This window comes from Microcaecilia unicolor, chromosome 8 (assembly GCF_901765095.1).
Source record: "Microcaecilia unicolor chromosome 8, aMicUni1.1, whole genome shotgun sequence".
Taxonomy (NCBI): domain Eukaryota; kingdom Metazoa; phylum Chordata; class Amphibia; order Gymnophiona; family Siphonopidae; genus Microcaecilia; species Microcaecilia unicolor.
The window spans coordinates 30,529,178-30,550,226 of record NC_044038.1 but is presented as its reverse complement, the minus strand read 5'-3'; the positions used below and the strand labels follow the sequence as shown (position 1 = coordinate 30,550,226).

Genomic DNA, 21,049 nt, shown 5'->3' with positions numbered 1-21,049 from the left:
GCTAGCGTTTTTAGCTACAAATGCTAGCACACCTTAGTAAACAGGGCCCCTTATATTGTTATTTATTCTTTCAACAGCATGGCTTTTACTTCTTTTTAATTATTAGACATATATGGCCCTGTTTACTAAGCAGTGATAAGGGCATGTTAATGTTTTTAGCTCGTGCTAATGATGAGCCCGCACTAAACGCTAGTGCGGCTTAGTAAACAGGGTCCATAGCAAACATATTGTTTTATTTCAGTTTTAGAAATTGCATCCCTGATGTGCCTGTGATGGATCTCTTTTTATTTAATAAATCATCTCGTGAGCCATACTGGTGACCTGTAGCCTTTGTTCTTCTACCTTCTGTTGCTCCTGGACTTTCTGTACCAGATCATCTTGATTGCCAGTTATACTGATCTACCAAACTGTAGAACCTCCTCCACTTTGATGCTCTACCATTCTGAGTAGATGAGCTCAAGTATATCTCACAAACTGAGGTATATAATAAAACCACAACACTCCAGACTACAACTGGCAAAAACACATTAACTGATCCTGGCAAAGACACATGGCACCTTAGCCTGTGTAGGAAAAGTTAACTTAGAGGCCCGTTTACTAAGCTGTAGTAAAAGAGGCCTGTGACGAAACAGTGGGTTGCTGTGCCTGAAAACTGTATTATTTCATGAAGTGTATTTCTCCTAATTGGCCAGTAGTTGACAGTATTGAGGATTTAATGCCTCTTTTGTTTCTTTACCTCAGGTTTATAAGACCTGAAACTTCTGTCTGGCTTGCACAAAAAAATTGGGTAAAAAAAAAAAAAAAGACAGAACTGCGGAGGAAGTGTACTGGAACAAACAGCAAAAGTGGTGGACCAAAAAAATAAAAGAAAAGAAAATTTATAAATTGGAACCATGCATACATCTGTGCAAGTGCTGGAATGCTACTCTGTAATTAAACTCTGGAATTCATTGCCGGAAAATGTGGTGAAGGCGGTTAGCTTAGCAGAGTTTAAAAAGGGGTTGGACGGTTTCCTAAAGGACAAGTCCATAAACCGCTACTAAACGGACTTGGAAAAATCCGAAATCCCAGGAATAACGTATAGAATGTTTGTACGTTTGGGAAGCTTGCCAGGTGCCCTTGGCCTGGATTGGCCGCTGTCGTGGACAAGATGCTGGGCTCGATGGACCCTTGGTCTTTTCCCAGTATGGCATTACTTATGTACATAAAGCGAATGCTACATACCTGTAGAAGGTATTCTCCGAGGACAGCAGGCTGATTGTTCTCACTGATGGGTTGACGTCCTCGGCAGCCCCCTCCATTGGAAAGTTTACTAGCAAAGGCCTTTGCTAGTCCTCGCGCGCCCATGCGCACCGCGCATGCGCGGCCGTCTTCCCGCCCGAAACCGGCTCGAGCCGGCCAGTCCAGTATGTAGCAAGACAATACACTTCAAGGGAAGACTCAACTCCAAAGGGGAGGCGGGCGGGTTTGTGAGAACAATCAGCCTGCTGTCCTCGGAGAATACCTTCTACAGGTATGTAGCATTCGCTTTCTCCGAGGACAAGCAGGCTGCTTGTTCTCACTGATGGGGTATCCCTAGCCCCCAGGCTCACTCAAAACAACAACCATGGTCAATTGGGCCTCGCAACGGCGAGGACATAACTGAGATTGACCTAAAAAATTTACCAACTAACTGAGTGCGCAGCCTGGAACAGAACAAACAGGGCCCTCGGGGGGTGGAGTTGGATCCTAAAGCCCAAACAGGTTCTGAAGAACTGACTGCCCGAACCGACTGTCGCGTCGGGTATCCTGCTGCAGGAAGTAATGAGATGTGAATGTGTGGACAGATGACCACGTCGCAGCTTTGCAAATTTCTTCAATGGAGGCTGACTTCAAGTGGGCTACCGACGCAGCCATGGCTCTAACATTATGAGCCGTGACATGACCCTCAAGAGCCAGCCCCGCCTGGGCGTAAGTGAAGGAAATGCAATCTGCTAGCCAATTGGATATGGTGCGTTTCCCTACAGCCACTCCCCTCCTATTGGGGTCAAAAGAAACAAACAATTGGGCGGACTGTCTGGTGGGCTGTGTCCGCTCCAGGTAGAAGGCCAATGCTCTCTTGCAGTCCAATGTGTGCAGCTGACGTTCAGCAGGGCAGGAATGAGGACGGGGAAAAAATGTTGGCAAGACAATTGACTGGTTCAGATGGAACTCCGACACAACCTTCGGCAGGAACTTAGGGTGAGTGCGGAGGACTACTCTGTTATGATGAAATTTGGTGTACGGGGCCTGGGCTACCAGGGCCTGAAGCTCACTGACTCTACGAGCTGAAGTAACTGCCACCAAGAAAATGACCTTCCAGGTCAAGTACTTCAGATGGCAGGAATTCAGTGGCTCAAAAGGAGGTTTCATCAGCTGGGTGAGAACGACATTGAGATCCCATGACACTGTAGGAGGCTTGACAGGGGGCTTTGACAAAAGCAAACCTCTCATGAAGCGAACAACTAAAGGCTGTCCTGAGATCGGCTTACCTTCCACACGGTAATGGTATGCACTGATTGCACTAAGGTGAACCCTTACAGAGTTGGTCTTGAGACCAGACTCAGACAAGTGCAGAAGGTATTCAAGCAGGGTCTGTGTAGGACAAGAGCGAGGATCTAGGGCCTTGCTGTCACACCAGACGGCAAACCTCCTCCAATGGAAGAAGTAACTTCTCTTAGTGGAGTCTTTCCTGGAAGCAAGCAAGATGCGGGAGACACCCTCTGACAGACCCAAAGAGGCAAAGTCTACGCCCTCAACATCCAGGCCGTGAGAGCCAGGGACTGGAGGTTGGGATGCAGAAGCGCCCCCTCGTCCTGTGTGATGAGGGTCGGAAAACACTCCAATCTCCACGGTTCTTCGGAGGATAACTCCAGAAGAAGGGGGAACCAGATCTGACACGGCCAAAAAGGAGCAATCAGAATCATGGTGCCTCGGTCTTGCTTGAGTTTCAACAAAGTCCTCCCCACCAGAGGGATGGGAGGATAAGCATACAGCAGGCCCTCCCCCCAATCCAGGAGGAAGGCATCCGATGCTAGTCTGCCGGGGGCCTGAAGCCTGGAACAGAACTGAGGGACTTTGTGGTTCACTCGAGATGCGAAGAGATCCACCAAGGGGGTGCCCCACGCTTGGAAGATCTGGCGCACCACTCTGGAGTTGAGCGACCACTCGTGAGGTTGCATAATCCGGCTCAGTCTGTTGGCCAGACTGTTGTTTACACCTGCCAGATATGTGGCTTGGAGCACCATGCCGAGACGGCGGGCCCAGAGCCACATGCTGACGGCTTCCTGACACAGGGGGCGAGATCCGGTGCCCCCCTGCTTGTTGACATAGTACATGGCAACCTGGTTGTCTGTCTGAATTTGGATAATTTGGTGGGACAGCCGATCTCTGAAAGCCTTCAGAGCGTTCCAGATCGCTCGCAACTCCAGAAGATTGATCTGTAGATCGCGTTCTTGGAGGGACCAACTTCCTTGGGTGTGAAGCCCATCGACATGAGCTCCCCATCCCAGGAGAGACGCATCCGTGGTCAGCACTTTTTGTGGCTGAGGAATTTGGAAGGGACGTCCCAGAGTCAAATTGGAGCAAATCGTCCACCAATACAGGGATTTGAGAAAACTCGTGGACAAGTGGATCACGTCCTCTAGACCCCCAGCGGCCTGATACCACTGGGAGGCTAGGGTCCATTGAGCAGATCTCATGTGGAGGCGGGCCATGGGAGTCACATGAACTGTGGAGGCCATGTGGCCCAGCAATCTCAACATCTGCCGAGCTGTGATCTGCTGGGACGCACGCACCCGCGAGACGAGGGACAACAAGTTGTTGGCTCTCGCCTCTGGAAGATAGGCGCGAGCTGTCCGAGAATCCAGCAGGGCTCCTATGAATTCGAGTTTCTGCACTGGGAGAAGATGGGACTTTGGGTAATTTATCACAAACCCCAGTAGCTCCAGGAGGCGAATAGTCATCTGCATGGACTGCAGGGCTCCTGCCTCGGATGTGTTCTTCACCAGCCAATCGTCGAGATATGGGAACACGTGCACCCCCAGCCTGCGAAGTGCCGCTGCTACCACAGCTAGGCACTTTGTGAACACCCTGGGCGCAGAGGCGAGCCCAAAGGGTAGCACACAGTACTGGAAGTGGCGTGTGCCCAACTGAAATCGCAGATACTGTCTGTGAGCTGGCAGTATCGGGATGTGTGTGTAGGCATCCTTCAAGTCCAGAGAGCATAGCCAATCGTTTTGCTGAATCATGGGGAGAAGGGTGCCCAGGGAAAGCATCCTGAACTTTTCTTTTACGAGATATTTGTTCAGGGCCCTTAGGTCTAGGATGGGACGCATCCCCCCTGTTTTCTTTTCCACAAGGAAGTACCTGGAATAGAATCCCAGCCCTTCTTGCCCGGATGGCACGGGCTCGACCGCATTGGCGCTGAGAAGGGCGGAGAGTTCCTCTGCAAGTACCTGCTTGTGCTGGAAGCTGTAAGACTGAGCTCCCGGTGGACAATTTGGAGGTTTTGAGGCCAAATTGAGGGTGTATCCCTGCCGGACTATTTGGAGAACCCACTGATCGGAGGTTATGAGAGGCCACCTTTGGTGAAAAGCTTTCAACCTCCCCCCGACCGGCAGGTCGCCCGGCACTGACACTTGGATGTCGGCTATGCTCTGCTGGAGCCAGTCAAAAGCTCGCCCCTTGCTTTTGCTGGGGAGCCGCGGGGCCTTGCTGAGGCGCACGCTGCTGACGAGAGCGAGCGCGCTGGGGCTTAGCCTGGGCCGCAGGCTGTCGGGAAGGAGGATTGTACCTACGCTTACCAGAAGCATAGGGACCAGTCTTCCTTCCCCCGAAAAATCGTCTACCTGTACAGGTAGAGGCTGAAGGCTGCCGGCGGGAGAACTTGTCGAATGCGGTGTCCCGCTGGTGGAGAGACTCTACCACCTGCTCGACTTTTTCTCCAAAAATGTTGTCCGCACGGCAAGGCGAGTCCGCAATCCGCTGCTGGAGTCTATTCTCCAGGTCGGCGGCACGCAGCCATGAGAGCCTGCGCATCACCACACCTTGAGCAGCGGCCCTGGACGCAACATCAAAAGTGTCATAAACTCCTCTGGCGAGGAATTTTCTGCACGCCTTCAGCTGCCTGACCACCTCCTGAAAAGGCTTGGCTTGCTCAGGGGGAAGAGCATCAACCAAGCCCGCCAACTGCCGCACATTGTTCCGCATGTGTATGCTCGTGTAGAGCTGGTAAGACTGGATCTTGGCCACGAGCATAGAAGAATGGTAGGCCTTCCTCCCAAAGGAGTCTAAGGTTCTAGGGTCTTTGCCCGGGGGCGCCGAAGCATGCTCCCTAGAACTCTTAGCCTTCTTTAGGGCCAGATCCACAACTCCAGAGTCATGAGGCAACTGAGTGCGCATCAGCTCTGGGTCCCCATGGATCCGGTACTGGGACTCAATCTTCTTGGGAATGTGGGGATTACTTAGTGGCTTGGTCCAGTTTGCAAGCAATGTCTTTTTTAGGACATGGTGCAAGGGAACAGTGGACGCTTCCTTAGGTGGAGAAGGATAGTCCAGGAGCTCAAACATTTCAGCCCTGGGCTCGTCCTCCACAACCACCGGGAAGGGGATGGCCGTAGACATCTCCCGGACAAAGGAAGCAAAAGACAGACTCTCGGGAGGAGAAAGCTGTCTCTCAGGAGAGGGAGTGGGATCAGAAGGAAGACCCTCAGACTCCTCGTCAGAGAAATATCTGGGGTCCTCCTCTTCCTCCCACGAGGCCTCACCCTCGGTGTCAGACACAAGTTCACGAACCTGCGTCTGCAACCTCGCCCTACTCGACTCGGTGGAACCCCGTCCACGGTGGGGGCGTCGAGAGGTAGACTCCCTCGCCCGCATCGGCGAAGCTCCCTCCGCCGACGTAGTCGGGGAGCCTTCCTGGGAGGTGGCCGCTGTCGGCACCGCACGCGGTACCGACATCGGGGACCTCAACCTGGGCGATGGGCCAGCCGGCGCCACGCTCGACGGTACCGGAGGCGCAAGCACCGCCGGTACCGGAGGGGTAGGGCGCAACAGCTCTCCCAGAATCTCTGGGAGAACGGCCCGGAGGCTCTCGTTTAGAGCGGCTGCAGAGAAAGGCTGAGAGGTCGATGCAGGCGTCGACGTCAGAACCTGTTCCGGGCGAGGAGGCTGTTCCGGGCTGTCCAGAGTGGAGCGCATCGACACCTCCTGAACAGAGGGTGAGCGGTCCTCTCGGTGCCGAATCCCTCGGCGACCCAGAGCTCTCGGTGCCGACATGGGGAGGAGACCGGTGTCGATGCTTCTTCGACTTCTTCCGAAGCATGTCACCGGAGCTCCCCGGCACCGACGAGGAGGACGTAGAATCCATCCGTCGCTTCCTCGGGGCCGAGACCGAAGAGGGTCGATCCCGGGGGGGCTGTACCGCAGGAGCCCTCAGGGTAGGAGGAGACCCACCCGAAGGCTCACCGCCACCAGCAGGGGAATGGACAGCCCTCACCTGCACTCCTGACGATGCACCTCCGTCCGACGACATCAGCAGACGAAGTCTCGGTACCACCGACGCCGATGCAGAGGTCCGATGCCTCGATGCAGTCGATGGAGCGGCAGCCAAGGAAGATGGTCCGGACGCTGACGACGTCGATGCACTCGATGCCTCCGGTGCCGATGCCGACGAAGAGCCCGAGAACAAAACGTTCCACTGGGCTAATCTCGCTACCTGAGTCCGCCTTTGTAACAGGGAACACAGACTGCAGTTCTGAGGGCGGTGCTGGGCCCCTAGACACTGAAGACACGCAGAGTGCCTATCAGTGAGCGAGATTACCCGGGCGCACTGGGTGCACTTCTTGAAGCCGCTGGAAGGCTTCGATGTCATGGGCGGAAAAAATCACGCCGGCGAAATCAAAAGCCGAAATGGCGAAAATTGAAGCACCAAAATTTAGAGGGAGAAAATCTCGACCGAGGCCAAAAGAGGCCTACCCCGACAACGAAAGAAAACTTACGGGGCAAAAACTGAGAAATACGGGAAGGGCAGAAAACCCGAAAGGGTCTTCCGGAACACTACCGGAGCGCTTCCCGAACTTTTTCAAGGAAAAAACAGCAAAAAACACGTCGAAAAGGACGCGCGAGGTCGACTCTCTGGGGCACGAACGGCGTAACACGACCGTACCGAGCGCGGACGAAAGAAGACTGGCCGGCTCGAGCCGGTTTCGGGCGGGAAGACGGCCGCGCATGCGCGGTGCGCATGGGCGCGCGAGGACTAGCAAAGGCCTTTGCTAGTAAACTTTCCGATGGAGGGGGCTGCCGAGGACGTCAACCCATCAGTGAGAACAAGCAGCCTGCTTGTCCTCGGAGAAACATTTATATTGCAAAGATATAAGCCATAGAATAGAATTCTAGCACAAGTGCAGATGTGTTCACATGCAACTGTGGGTGTGAATAAAATTTTTTTGTAAGCAACATATAGCTAGCTGCCTCTAGTGAAGACATGTGTGCATGCATCTGGTGTGCGCTCATATTAAATGCACAATTTTTTTTTTTTACTCTAGATCTATTTGTATATTTGGTTACTAAACTGGGGAGCAAAACTAGAATTATGCCTGCTAAGCGTTAGCGCACAACTTTAATGCAAGGTTTCCACAGGGGCCCTTTCATGGTAATCTTATGGCTAAATTCTTCAAGGGAGAGTTTTTCACAGCTGCTTGTTCCCATTTTTCCAGTCCTGGCTCCTCTGCATCCCATGTTTTGCTGCTGTAGCAGCTTCATGAGCTTACTTTTAAATTTGCTATATTATTGTATGCTCGTTTCCCCACTGCAAATGTTAATTGCAATGCTTCCCAACAAAGAGAGCTTCATGACATCTTACTCTATATGCCAGTGGTTCCCAAACCTGGTCCTGGAGTCACCCCAGCCAATCAGGTTTTCAGGATACCCACAATGAATATTTGAGAGATTTGCATGTCCTGCCTCCACTGCATGCAAATCTCTCACAAATATTCATTGTTGGTATCCTGAAAACCTGATTGGCTGGGGTGACTCCAGGATCAGGTTTGCTCTAAGCATTTCACAACAACTAGTTCATCATATTAGAAGGCGGCACCAATGGAAAAATGATACACTCGAATCATTCACTTAATAAAATGCTATTTCTACCACATCATATTTATACATACATTTATAAACCAAATTCATTCTCTACCTGTTGCACCATTGTTGGATTTGCAGATGACAGTTTCTCTACAATTTTGCTGTAACAATCCTGCATCATTGCTTGATCTTCATTTAATCCATTTTTCAGTTCATCCTTATTGCTCTCTTGAGAAGCTAAAGGGCTTCCTCCCTCACATTCTCCAACCAACAGTTCATCACCTTGGATATTACCCAGCAATGTGGGGATGGCAGAAGATAGCTTGTTCCCTAAAAGAAAAAAAGACAAAAGGGGGAGGGAGGAGGGTTAGGGAAAATAACTTTTAAAAAGGAAGATAAACAAGAAAAATGTGTGTTCAAAAGTATTTACTTTACTAGGCATCAATGATCAGCAATTTAAACACATAAGAATGTAAGTAAATCCATGCTGGGTCAGACCAAAGGTCCACTGAGCCTAGCATTCTGTCGGTGTCACAAGTAACCAGTGGATCTCAAAAAAGTAGATCTATTTCTTTTAATTTCCAGGATGAGCAATGGCTCTCCCCAAGTCTATCTGGCTAATACGTTTTATGGACTTTTACTCCAGAAAACTTGTGCAAACCTCTTTTGAACCCCACCCCCCACAAAAAAAAACTACGTTGTTAGGTGTTTCACCCTACTCATGACTTTATAAAAACTTTTTATCATATCTCCTCAGATGCCTTTTCACCAAGCTGTTTAGCATGTCTTCATTAGGCAGGTGGCTCCATTCCTATTTTTGTTGCCCTTCCCTGACTCCACTAGCTTCAACTGAATAAGTTTGCTATTTGTTACTAGTCATGTCATACTAAAATGAGATGTAATTAACCTCATCACAAATACTATAATTTTGCCATTCAGCTCATAATAAGCAAGAGGGACAAGGTGTTACAAAAACAAACAAACAAACAACAACAACAACTACAACAGAAGAGTAACCACAAATACCAAAAGTGACAATTTTATGAACTGCATAAAGAATAGTACTAAAACAAACATACAATATAATTAAACAGCAGCACACTTACACAAGATAAAAGGAATTAAAACTTGATGGCCATATTTTGGCACACTCCTTTGCCATCACTGTACAAGGAAATTACTACTACTGCTCCTGCTACAAAATAAATAAAAAAAAAAACTTCCCAACTCAGGTTTTGCAATTGTGAAAGGCTGTAAGGACTGGAAAACAGCCAAACACAATGTGAAAGGGTTGTGCAAAAGTAAATATCAGTAATGATAAAGAAATGGGAAATACCCTCAGAAACCAAGGTCTTGCCAAGGTCTGACCAACAGAGCACTGATATCACAAGATTTTTGTGCCTGTGATCTCTCTCTCTTTCATAGGGTATATTTTCCCACAAATTTTCAGAATAGAACTAATTGCTCAGAACATTACTGAGTACAACAAACTTTCCAAGCTACAGCTCAGGAATTAAGTAGTCCTATCTTTAACCCTACAACAATCATGCTCAAGTTGAGTGGTTCCTGATGAAGCCCTGAAGTGGGTGAAACGATCTGGGCTCCGTTGAATAAGATTGAAAGTCACCAGTTGGAGTGTGGGGTATCAAGCCAGCTAAGAGAAAGCATATATATAGTAAGCTTACAGGTCCAAGTCTTCCCTTACCTGATGACTGGGATTCACTGCTTAGTGAAATAGTACCCACTATTGCAGGATACAAAATGAGATGTGGAGAATCATGGGCTACTCGGCACAGCAAATTGCAAATGCTTTGGCGAACATATACTTCTGGATGGTTCAGTCGAGAGAAGAGCTGTGGGATAATACCTACCACGACAAAAATTCATTAAGAACACATCATAATCATTAAAAGCTATTTTTATTGATGCAGTGGCCTCTCTATCAGGTAAGAGCTACAACATTCAGACAAGTCACCACAAGAATGCTGAGAACCAACACCATTCAAATATGATTAACTATATAAAGCCCTTGGATCATCTTTCCCACACAAAGAATTTATTGGAATAAACTGTGTTGCTCAAAAAAAAAAAAAAAAATACTTGACTAGTTTCCAAGTAAAGAACAATTGAGGATGAAGCATGCTTGGAAGCTGGGCACCCCTTTGCTAAAAATTCTCTCTTCTGTACCTAGGCCTTTCCTCCTCTCCCCCCATTGCCTTTAAAGGAAAAACAAGGGAGGCCTAAGAAAAGTGCAGGATAAAAGATAATAATTTTTAAAAACTATTTCTATACTAGTAAGAATGGTTCGGTTTATTAACACCCATTGTTAGGAAAAAGACACAGAGTTATTTCCACAATATTCAAGTTCTCAGAACTCCAAGAGAAATTTTTTATGAAGTTGGAAATTATTATTCTACTAGTAAAAAAGCCCCGTTTCTGATGCAAATGAAACGGGGGCTAGCAATGTTTTCTTCTGTGTGCATGTGGGAGTGTGTGTGTCCCTGCCCTCTGGCCTCTCTCCCCTCCCCCCTCTGAGTCCTTCACTGTTACAGAGCCAGCGATTTGATTTCGTGCTCTGCTGTTTTCCTTCACTGACTGTGTTACAGAGAGGGCGGGGCAGACACTCATAGGGAAACCGGATATCTCGCCCCCTTCACACTTCCGGCTGGAGGCTTCATAGAACGTTGGTGTTGCTTTTTATATAGAGAGATGAGCAGGAAGAGATTCTAAAAGCCCCAGTAATTTCCTTGTAATAGCTCAATTAATGCATTTAAGCTGAAAATTTGTACCTCTCCATGGAGCTGTAGGTGTTGTTTCAAGACCTTGTTCCAGATACTGTCTTAGTTCTCCAGCATGTTTTACAAGTAGCCTCAATAGCCTCAATGTTGCCATCACAATTACATCATCAGTGCTTTGTTTACAAGGGCTCCTTAAATGCAACCTTGGATCATCTTCATCTACAGGGGCCTATAAACATGTAAGCATGACCAATTTTCACATCAAGCTTTCTTTATTAGTTACAAAACGGCATTTGAAAATGATAGCACATATAGAAGGCCAACAACCGAAAAGGCCATTTTATTTGTTGAGGTTAAATCAACCTCTCTTAATTCCACACAACGTAAAACTGAGTATGTGAACAGTGTATTAATCAACTCTAGAATATCCTACAAGTACCACTAAATTTCACATACATATGAAAAGGGACTACAATACTGAGAATATATATATATATTTTTTTTTACTAGAGAAGGTGAAATTAGGGCTTACCTGCTAATTTCCTTTCATTTAGGCCCTGTTATGCTCACCCACCAGCAGATGGAGACTGAGAACACAATTTCTGAGAAGTGTATAATAGCCATGAGCCACCTCACAGCTAACCAGTATGTAACTACCAAAGCAAAACAGAGTATCAAGAATTCCCGTGCATAGTTCTCTCCCAAGATTGCATCATGAAAAGCCACTGAATATCCCATTGGTCGTCATGGCATCACATAAAGATGCGCTTCTCATTTTTCTTTGGGTTTTTTTTCCCCTCCATTTTAACCACACAAAACAGCAATCGCAACAAAGAACTATATACAAGCCTTGAACGAAGGCAAAGAAATCCTCCGTAGAGGAAACTGGGACAGAAGTCCCCCCCCCACCCACCTATCAACCTTGCACGCCCAGGTAGGTGCTGGACCAGTCTGGAGGGCCTAAACGAAAGGAAGTTAGCAGGTAAGCACTAATTTCACCTTCCTTGTCAGCCCTCCAGACCGGTCCAGTTGCTGACACAAAGGGAGTACCAAAGCAGTAACCAGGCTATGGGTGGGCAGCATGCAATCCTGCAGAAAGGACCCCCACACCAAACGCAGCATCCTGTTTTGCCTGGACATCAATCCTGTAATGAGAAACAAAAGATTGCAGCGAAGACCACACTGCCACCTTACTGATGTTGAGCGGTGGAACCAAGCTGCTCTCAGCCCAGGAAGCCGCTGTCATTCTGGTGGAATGTGCTTTAAGCAAGCAAGGGATGGGCCGATCTTTGACCAAATAGGCCAAAGCAATCGCTTCTTTGCGCCAGCATGCTATAGACACCTTGGAAACTGAAGCTTCCTTGTGTCCTCCAAAGAGGATAAAGTGATCGGACTGCTGGAAGTCCGCTGTTCTCTGCAAATACTCCAACACCATGCGCTGAACATTCAAGCGGAAAAGAAGCCGCTGGTCCTTGTCCCCCTGCGGATCATTGAGGAATGGAAGCGACAACGACTGATTGACCTGAAAGACGGACAACACCTTGGGCAAAAAGAAGGGCACCGGCTGAGGCACCTTCTCCTTGAAGACCTGCAAGAAAGGCTCCCTACACGACAAAGCTTGCAACTCCAAAATCCAACAGGCAGAGGAAATCGCCATCAGGAAGACCATCTTCAACATGAGATCCTTGAGTGTAGCAGACAAAGGCTCGAAAGGAGCGGAAAACAGAGGCGACAAGACCAGATTGAGATCCCACTGAGGCACCACTGGAAGACATGGAGGATGGGGAAGTTTCACAGCTCTCAAGAAACACTGAATGGCCGGCAGGGAAGCCAAGAATTTTCCTTCCAAGGGACCCCGAAAAGAATTCAAAGTCATGACCTGCATCCTGAGAAGGGACAAGGCCAAACCTTTCTTTAGGCCCCCCTGAAGATAATCCAGCAGCTGTGCCACCAAAGCCCAAAGAGGCAAAACTCCCAGTCCTGACACCAGACCTCAAAGATATTCCACACTTGCACATAAGCCAGAGAAGTAGATTGCAGACAAGACATCAACATAATAGCGATCACCGCTGGCGAGTAGCCTTTCTTCCACAACCTCACCTGCTCAAGAACCAAGCCGTAAGCAAGAATGGAGATGGATCCAGCATGACTACCAGATCCTGAAGCAGCAGCTGGTCCATTCCCCGGACAGAATGTGGGGGCCCCGTCAGACAGACCAGATCCCCGTACCACAGCTAACGAGGCCAATCCAGAGTGACCAGGATCACATCACCTGGATGGCACTCTATCAGCTGAACGACCCGACTAATGAGTGGCCAGGAGAGAACACGACTAAGCAATGGCCACATTTGGACCAACACATCTATCCCTTCTGCAAGAAGCTCCCTCCTGCGACTGCATGGCAGCTTGGTATTTGCTGCTGACACCATCAGATTCGTCACCGGACAAGCCCAACGCCTGAACCACAGTGTCCAAGGCCTCCTAACACTCCACTCTGCAGGATCCAGAGTGTGCCGATTTAGAAAATCCACTTTGCAGATTTGTCCATGCCTGCCACATGGGCTGAAGACAGGTCCATAAGATGACGCTCCGCCCAAGAGAGCTGAGCAGAAGCCTCTCACACCATCTGAGTACTCCGGGTCTCCCCCCCCCCCCCCCCAAACAACTGATGCACGCCACCGCCGTGACGTTGTGCTAGAGCACCAGGACCACCTCGCTGGCCAGAAGGCTTGGAGGTTAGGCCTCTTCAGCTTGGAAAAGAGACTGCTGAGGGGAGATATGATTGAGGTCTACAAAATCCTGAGTGGCGTAGAATGAGTAGAAGTGAATCGATTTTTTATTCTTTCAAAAAGTACCAAGACCTGGGGACACTCGATGAAATTACATGGTAATACTTTTAAAATAAATAGGAGGAAATTTTTCACAAAGAATAGTTAAGCTCTAGAACTTGCTGCTGGAGGATGTGGTAACAACGGTTAGTGTATCTGGGTTAAAAAAAAAAAAGATTTGCACAAGTTCCTGGAGGAAATGTTCAGTCTGTTATTGAGGTGGACATGGGGGAAGCCACTGCTTGCTCTGGGATTGGTAGCATGGAATGTTGCTACTAATGGGGTTTCTGCCAGTTACTTGTGACCTAGATTGGCCATTGTTGGAACAAGGATACTGGGCTAGATGGACCATTGGTCTGACCCAGTATGGATATTCTTATGTAAAGGGAGAGAACTGGTAAAAAAATGAAACTTTTTTTTTTTTTTTTTAGTCTTCAGAAAGTTTCTTTAGAGAACTTAAGTCCAAAAATCGCACTGCAGGGAGCCATCCCCTTACCGGTCTGACCGCAGACTGTTCGACCACCATCTGCTGGAGACTTACTGGCTGGCTATGAGGTGGCCAATGTTTCCTCTAAGGAGCGGCCAGTGTGCAAATTTTTTTCCACATGAGCAACAGTTTTAAAAACCAACAATTTTTGAGCGCCAGTATTAGCGATGAATTTCTATATACAGCACAAAAAAAAAATCATTTTTGTGAGCAACCATGTAAAATCTGAGAGAGAAGCTCCTAAAATGTATGAGCACTTGTTCATGCGCTCCTCTTAAAGGGAACACTAGAGGTGGCACATGACTATTATACACTTCTAAGAAATTATGCTCTCAGTTTCCATCTGCTGGTGGGCGCGCGTAACCCATGTGTCAGCAGCTGGACCACTCTGGGGGGCTGACAAGGAAGTTCTAATTTAAACAAGCCCCACTTCCAGGATGCTGAACCTTTATCATCAGTCAAGTACAATTCAGCATGACAGAGGAAAAGGGCACCATGAAGTGGAGGATAACATTTGCTAACCCTACTTCAAACTACATTACGCGATAACTCAGGAGAGAATACAAATTTTACACTGCATCACTAAGAAAAACAAAATGTGAACTGTCAATTTTTAAACAGAACAAATCTCTAGCTTAAGTAATAAACTAGAGTAACAAGTTATTTAGTTTGACTGCCAAAAGTTTTAGGATTTAAGCAATGCCTGCATTCCAAGTAGCAAATTTAAAAAACAATTTTCTACAGACTGCTACACAAGATGCTCTTCAGCCATCGTGTGCCAAAAAAGTAGTAAATCAGAACTTCCTCAACTGAGCTTGACTAAATAATGTGTGGAAGTCACAGATTAAGGGAGTTTCACGTCCTATTAAGTGAAATATGCCTGGACTTAATTTCTTAACACAAAAACAAACAAAAAACCCGGAGATCACGTGACGCCATGCCGGAGAGAGGACGCATGTAAAGCGCTCTCCGACCTCGATCCTCGGCCCCCTCAAGATTCGGGCTATTTACAACCCTAAAACGCAAGCTTAAACAACATCGGAAGGGAGGTTGAAGTCCTGTCAATCGTTGCGGGAGCCGGGTAAAGAAATGACAACAAAAGCAAGCGCCAAAGAACGCTTGCGACAGAAATCGGCGGACCCAAAGATGGCGGCCTCACCCAGCATGATCGGCTCCTCGGTCTCATCCACGTGGGTCGCCGAAATAACGGCTGAAATGACCACAGTACTGGAGGAGCTTCTGGAAAGAAGATTATCACCCATAGACTCTAAATTAGAGAAGCTGCAGACCCGCATGGAGGATTTAACGCGGGAATGTATAGCGTTCCAGGCCCGAACAAGTGGAAGATCGGGTCACAGAAGTGGAAGCCGGACAGAAACAACTCCGGGAACAAATAGAAACGATGGAACAAAAAATCGAGGACCTTGAAAACCGGTCCCGAAGAAATAATTTACGATTAGTGGGATTCCCCGAGGCCATAGGAGGCAGAGATCTGGTGGGGGTTTTGGAGCGCTGGCTCACGGCGAGAGTAAAATTCCCAGACACCATCGGCCCCCTGAGAGTGGAAAGAGCCCATCGACTAGGTGTACGTCGAGAACAAGCCGCTAAACCGCGAGTTATAATCCTGAAGGTGTTAAATTTCGCCCACAAACAGTTGATCCTGCAAGCGGCGAGGAACGAGAACACCCTGCAGTATGAGCAGAAGAAGATTCTTTGCTTCCAGGACTACTCGGTGGGTGTAGCAGAGAAAAGACGTGCTTTTTCCCCAATCTGCTCACAATTATTTAATTTGAAGGTCCGCTTCGCGTTGCTATACCCAGCGCGATTGAGAGTCACCCATAATGGGGTAATCCATTTCTATGAATCGGTGGAAGAAGCGAAAGGATTTCTACAGCGGCTGGAGAGGGGAGAGGTGACCGAAACCAGCACTGCTTCCCCATCTTAAGCAGAAACCGATCAGCAATTGCAAGGACTGTTTGGGGAAGTTAAATGTCAATTTAGAGCTCCAAGTATGAGGGACTTGGAAACTATAAGCTCTAAAGAGAAAGAGAAGATCTGGAGCAGGAGCAAGGGCAGCATCTCCAGACGTGAGAAAAGAATTGTTTAAGACATGTTATTCTTTCTATTTTTCATTCATCTGTTTGTAGTTGCTGGGGAACATGAAGAGAAATATAATGGGGGTTGGGTCTAGAAGAGTGAAGGGATGAAAACAAAAGCAATGCTGATATAGATGAAATGCAAATAAGGGGTCTCCCAAAACATGCAAAATGAGTCTTGAATAATGTATTGAGATGATGTATAGGAGGTTCCCAATTGTTTCATTATCTTTAACCCTTCCTTTCCTTTTCTTAAAGATATGGCTTTAATGATGGTAAATATGAAGAAATATTATGCAGGGTTATGATGTTAAGGTTCTGACCAATACAGGGGGGGAGGATTGGAGGCGTAAAAAGTGATTGGTCCCTTCCTGAGGGACACAAGACTGGGGGAATGGGAAATGAGAAGGGAAGAGGGAGGAAACAGGCAAACGGGGGGGAAAAGAGGGTAAGGGGGGAATTAGAGGGGGGGAGGCGGTCAACCAATGGACGGGGGGAAAAGAAAGATCGAGGGCAAGGGGTGAATCATGAGCGATGGCAGGAATGGAGGGGCATAGGCTGGGATGCCCTTCTGCAAGGAGAAGTTGGTTTTGTAGCGAGGCAGATACGATACAACTCATCTATAGATTATGGTTAGATGTGTCACCTGGAATGTGGGAGGTATCAACTCACCGATTAAAAGAACAAAAATATTACAGCACTTGCAGAGACATAAAATAGACATCGCTTTGCTGCAAGAAACACACCTTAGCCAAGAAGAACACACTAAGTTAAAGACATGGTGGGTGGAGGACTGTATTTCGGCAGCAGCACAGGGGAAGAAAGGAGGAGTGGCGGTGTTAATTAGGAAAGGGGTGGCAGCGGCAGTCCGACTTCTTAAAAGAGACCCAAAGGGCAGATATGTGTTGGTGGAGGTGGAGACGGCGGGTCAAACGATCCTAATTTGTAATCTCTATGCACCAAACCACTATGACAAGCAATTTTACAACCAAGTAATAACCCACCTTCTCCAGCACTCTAAAACTTACACACTAGTGGGGGGAGATTTTAACACGGTGTGGGATCCCTCAATAGACAGCTCTAGGGGGCAGAGAAGTGATAACACGGCGTCCAATAAGGGCCTGAAGCGACTAGGACAGATGATGGACTTAGTAGATACGTGGAGAGTCCTACATCCTGGTGAGCGGGATTATACCCACCATGCACGGGCGCATACATCTCAAGCTAGAATAGACTACATACTCACATCAGAAGCTATGTTTGGAGGGATCAGAGAAGTAAATATAGGGCCTTACACGATATCAGACCGTGCATGGGTGTATAGAGTGGAACATGGGAGACACGGGATCTAAGGGCGGCTCTTGGCAGTTTCCACTAGAGTTGTTCAACGATGGGACATTCAGAGAGAAGTTAAAGGAACGATGGGAAGATTATATGACCCTGAACATACAACATGTAGGAGACCCGGTTTTGTTTTGGGATGCAGCAAAGGCAGTACTCCGTGGGGAAACAATTAGTTACTATCACCATGTGAAGAAAGCCCGAAACAGAGAAATTTTGCGTTTGAGTGCATTGGTCTGTCAGGCCCGGAAAGCATACGGACAGAGACAAACAGACGCCCACCGTAGCAAACTCTTAGAAACACAGACGGCACTTAACGTGTTGCTACATCAGCGGGCATCTAAATCCCAGCTGTACTACAAATATCAGCTACACAGATTCGGCAATAAGGCAGGGCGTCTGATGGCTAGACTGGCTAATCCAAGAGACAGTAAAAGACAAATACTCCAAATACGGGGAGGACAGGGAAAGATAGAGAATAAGGCTGAGCAAATCTGCCAAACTTTCGCCGCATTTTATAGTACACTCTATGCAAAACCGGAAGAGCAAGGATTGCCAGAGTCTATGTATTTAGACAACTTAAATTTACCATCCATCAGTCAGCAAGATAGAGACAAAATGAACAAGCCAGTTGAAGAGGAGGAAGTGTTACTGGGGATAGCACAAGGAAAACGGCAAAAAGCACCAGGTCCAGATGGGCTAAGAATAGAATTTTATAAAATATTAGGAGACAGCATTGCCCCAACGTTGACCAATTATTTTAATAAAATGATAGATATGGAGCAATCGCCGGATGGTCTGGCTCTGGCGCAAATAGTGGTGCTACCAAAACCGGGGAGAGACTTATTAAATCTGGAGTCATACCGTCCGATCTCTCTTCTAAATGTGGATTTTAAACTATTGGCAAAAATAATGGCTAACCGTATGAAAAGAGTATTGCCAAAGTTAATACATGAGGCACAAGTAGGCTTTGTAGAAGGCAGAGTAATAGCTAAAAACCTCAGGAAAATTATAGCGGCCTTGGAAATGCGGAGGCGCAGGAGCGCCCAGTCTCTACTTATCAGTTTTGATGCCGAAAAGGCTTTTGACAGAGTGCACTGGGCGTTCCTGTTCGCGACGCTGGAAAAATATGGGTTTGACGGCCAGTTTCTGGCGGCAGTACGGACCCTGTATCATAGGCCGAAGGCAAAAATACGAGTCAATGGGGTGGAATCAGAGGAGTTCTTAATACAAAGGGGAACTCGTCAGGGGTGCCCCTTATCCCCGATGCTATTTGTCTTGACTCTTGACCCATTGATTCGAGAGATAATAGATAATCCGTTAGTAAAGGGGATACAAATGGGGCGCTCAGTATTCAAAATAGCGGCCTTTGCAGACGACCTCCTAGTTATGATCACGGAACCACGGGCATCCCTCTCGGCGTTAATGAAAATTCTGAAAGAATATGGAGACTATGCAGGCCTTAAGCTGAACTTAGCTAAATCTGAAGCACTAGCTTCATCACTAACAGTTAAGCAACTATGGACTCAGGATTTTCCCTTGAGATGGGCAGATAAATCATTTAAATATTTAGGAATCAGATTGACCATGGACTTAGAGAATTTATATGAGATTAACATCAACATCAGGGTGGATGAGACTAAACGCCAGTTAGAGAAATGGGAGGGTCTCCCATTGACGCTGAGAGGCAGGATAAATCTAATTAGAATGGTAATACTCCCGAGATGGTTATACCTCATGCAGACGCTCCCCGTGCGAGTATTGAAGAGAGATTTGACTAGAGTCATGAGGGTAATTAGTAGGTTTTGCTGGGCACAAAAGAAACCCAAAATGCAAACTCCGTTATTAGTGGGAGGATGGGGTCATAGAGGCCTAGGATTGCCAAATCTGGCTGGATATAATCAGGCATGTCTATTAAGGCACATAGGAGACTGGGTGGGCCAGACTAATTTATTCACACCGATAGACATAGAAGAAGAATATTTCGCCCCTTATGACATGGTCACTTTGCTGCATCTGAAACAAGACCAGCTCCCGGCTCACCTCAAGCGATGTTCGTTGCTTCAACCGCTGAAGGCAGCATGGAGGTTGATGATTAAAAAGTTGGGAGGGAGTGCCACAACATCAGAGCTTTTGTCATTTAGAGGGAACCCGAATTTTGAACCAGGTCAAAGTAATTCGGTATTTTTCAGATGGGGACAATTAGGAATTATAAGAGTGGAGCATTTATTAGGAGATGCAACGACAATTATCCCGTTTGAGCAACTACAGGCAAAGATTGGGACTACATGGGGAGACCGATTCGCTTATGCCCAAGCCAAACACTATATCTTAGCCTTACACCAATCAGATTTACAGAGGAAACTAGGGGGTAAAGTACGGACATTCTTCCAACCCATGGAGGTGGCGGGGGTGACAGTATCAACCATATATAAAATGTTGCAGAAACGAACCCCACCACACAACTTACACTATATCATACAAAAGTGGGAAAAGGAATCGGGAACCACCCTAGCGGGATGGGACATTGGGACAACACTGGCACATATCCCGGCCCTCACTATAGATGAGAGACTTAGAGAATGTGGATTCAGAGTGGTGGTGAGGGCCTACATGTCTGGACGGCAAAGGGGACACATAGGCGGCACAACGGCGGAGAAATGTGTTAAATGTGATTACATACCCCACACTCTATACCATGCCTTTTGGGGATGTCCAAGAGTAAAAGCTTTTTGGGGAGAGATCCAGAGATTTATGTCCCGTGGATGGAACCTGGGATCATTATGTGCTAGATACACAAACAGCATTCCAAACGCAGGCTGGGGGGGATAGAATATGGTGTCGCAAAGTATGTTTGGTGGCTAGAAAAACTATTTTACAAAATTGGATCCTATCAGACCCTCCGGCTTATTGGCATTGGAGAAACCAAGTGCACGAGTTGGCCACCTGGGAAGCCAGGGAGGCAAAGGGATCTCCGAAAAGGAAAAAAAGTTTTGTAAAGATCTGGGATCATTACATACAAGAACTAAGCCCGCAAGGACGAAGTCTGCTTCTTAATTTGCTGTGACCCTGATATAGGGAGCGAACACCCCTACTAAACAGCCCCACATATAAGGTTGACACGCAGGGAAGGGAGGTACCCCTGGGCTATCAGAACCAAGCCCAGAGGGGATAAGGGAATATAGGAGATACTAAAAGAGCACTGAACAATGTAGGTTATTCGGATGTATGAGTACCAAGGGATTGGGAGGTGAGGCGGGGAGGGGGAGGCTGAGGAGAAAGGGAAGGGGGGGGGGGGGGAAATTACAAGTGTGAAGATCCTGATCAGAATTGATTTGGCTTATAGAGCATAAGTTGTTGATGATTTAGCCTAGTAAGAAACATTGTGTGATTAATATGCTAAATGCTAACAAACCTGTTCAACCATAAAAATTCATAGACAATTAAGGGGGTAGA

The 21,049-nt window shown here is 47.4% G+C and overlaps 1 protein-coding gene across 4 annotated transcripts in view; it reads right to left on the bottom strand.

Moving 5' to 3' along the window:
- The window catches only part of SMG1 (SMG1 nonsense mediated mRNA decay associated PI3K related kinase), a 191,035-nt gene that overhangs the window by 62,253 nt on the left and 107,733 nt on the right, over positions 1 to 21,049 (bottom strand). For all 4 annotated transcript variants that reach the window (XM_030212828.1, XM_030212829.1, XM_030212830.1 and 1 more), the window contains 3 exons: positions 10,893 to 11,070; positions 9,809 to 9,970; positions 8,216 to 8,433 (listed from right to left, as the gene is read on the bottom strand). In XM_030212828.1, coding sequence (XP_030068688.1) covers positions 8,216 to 8,433; positions 9,809 to 9,970; positions 10,893 to 11,070 — 558 coding nt within the window. The remainder of the gene's footprint in view (positions 1 to 8,215; positions 8,434 to 9,808; positions 9,971 to 10,892; positions 11,071 to 21,049) is intronic.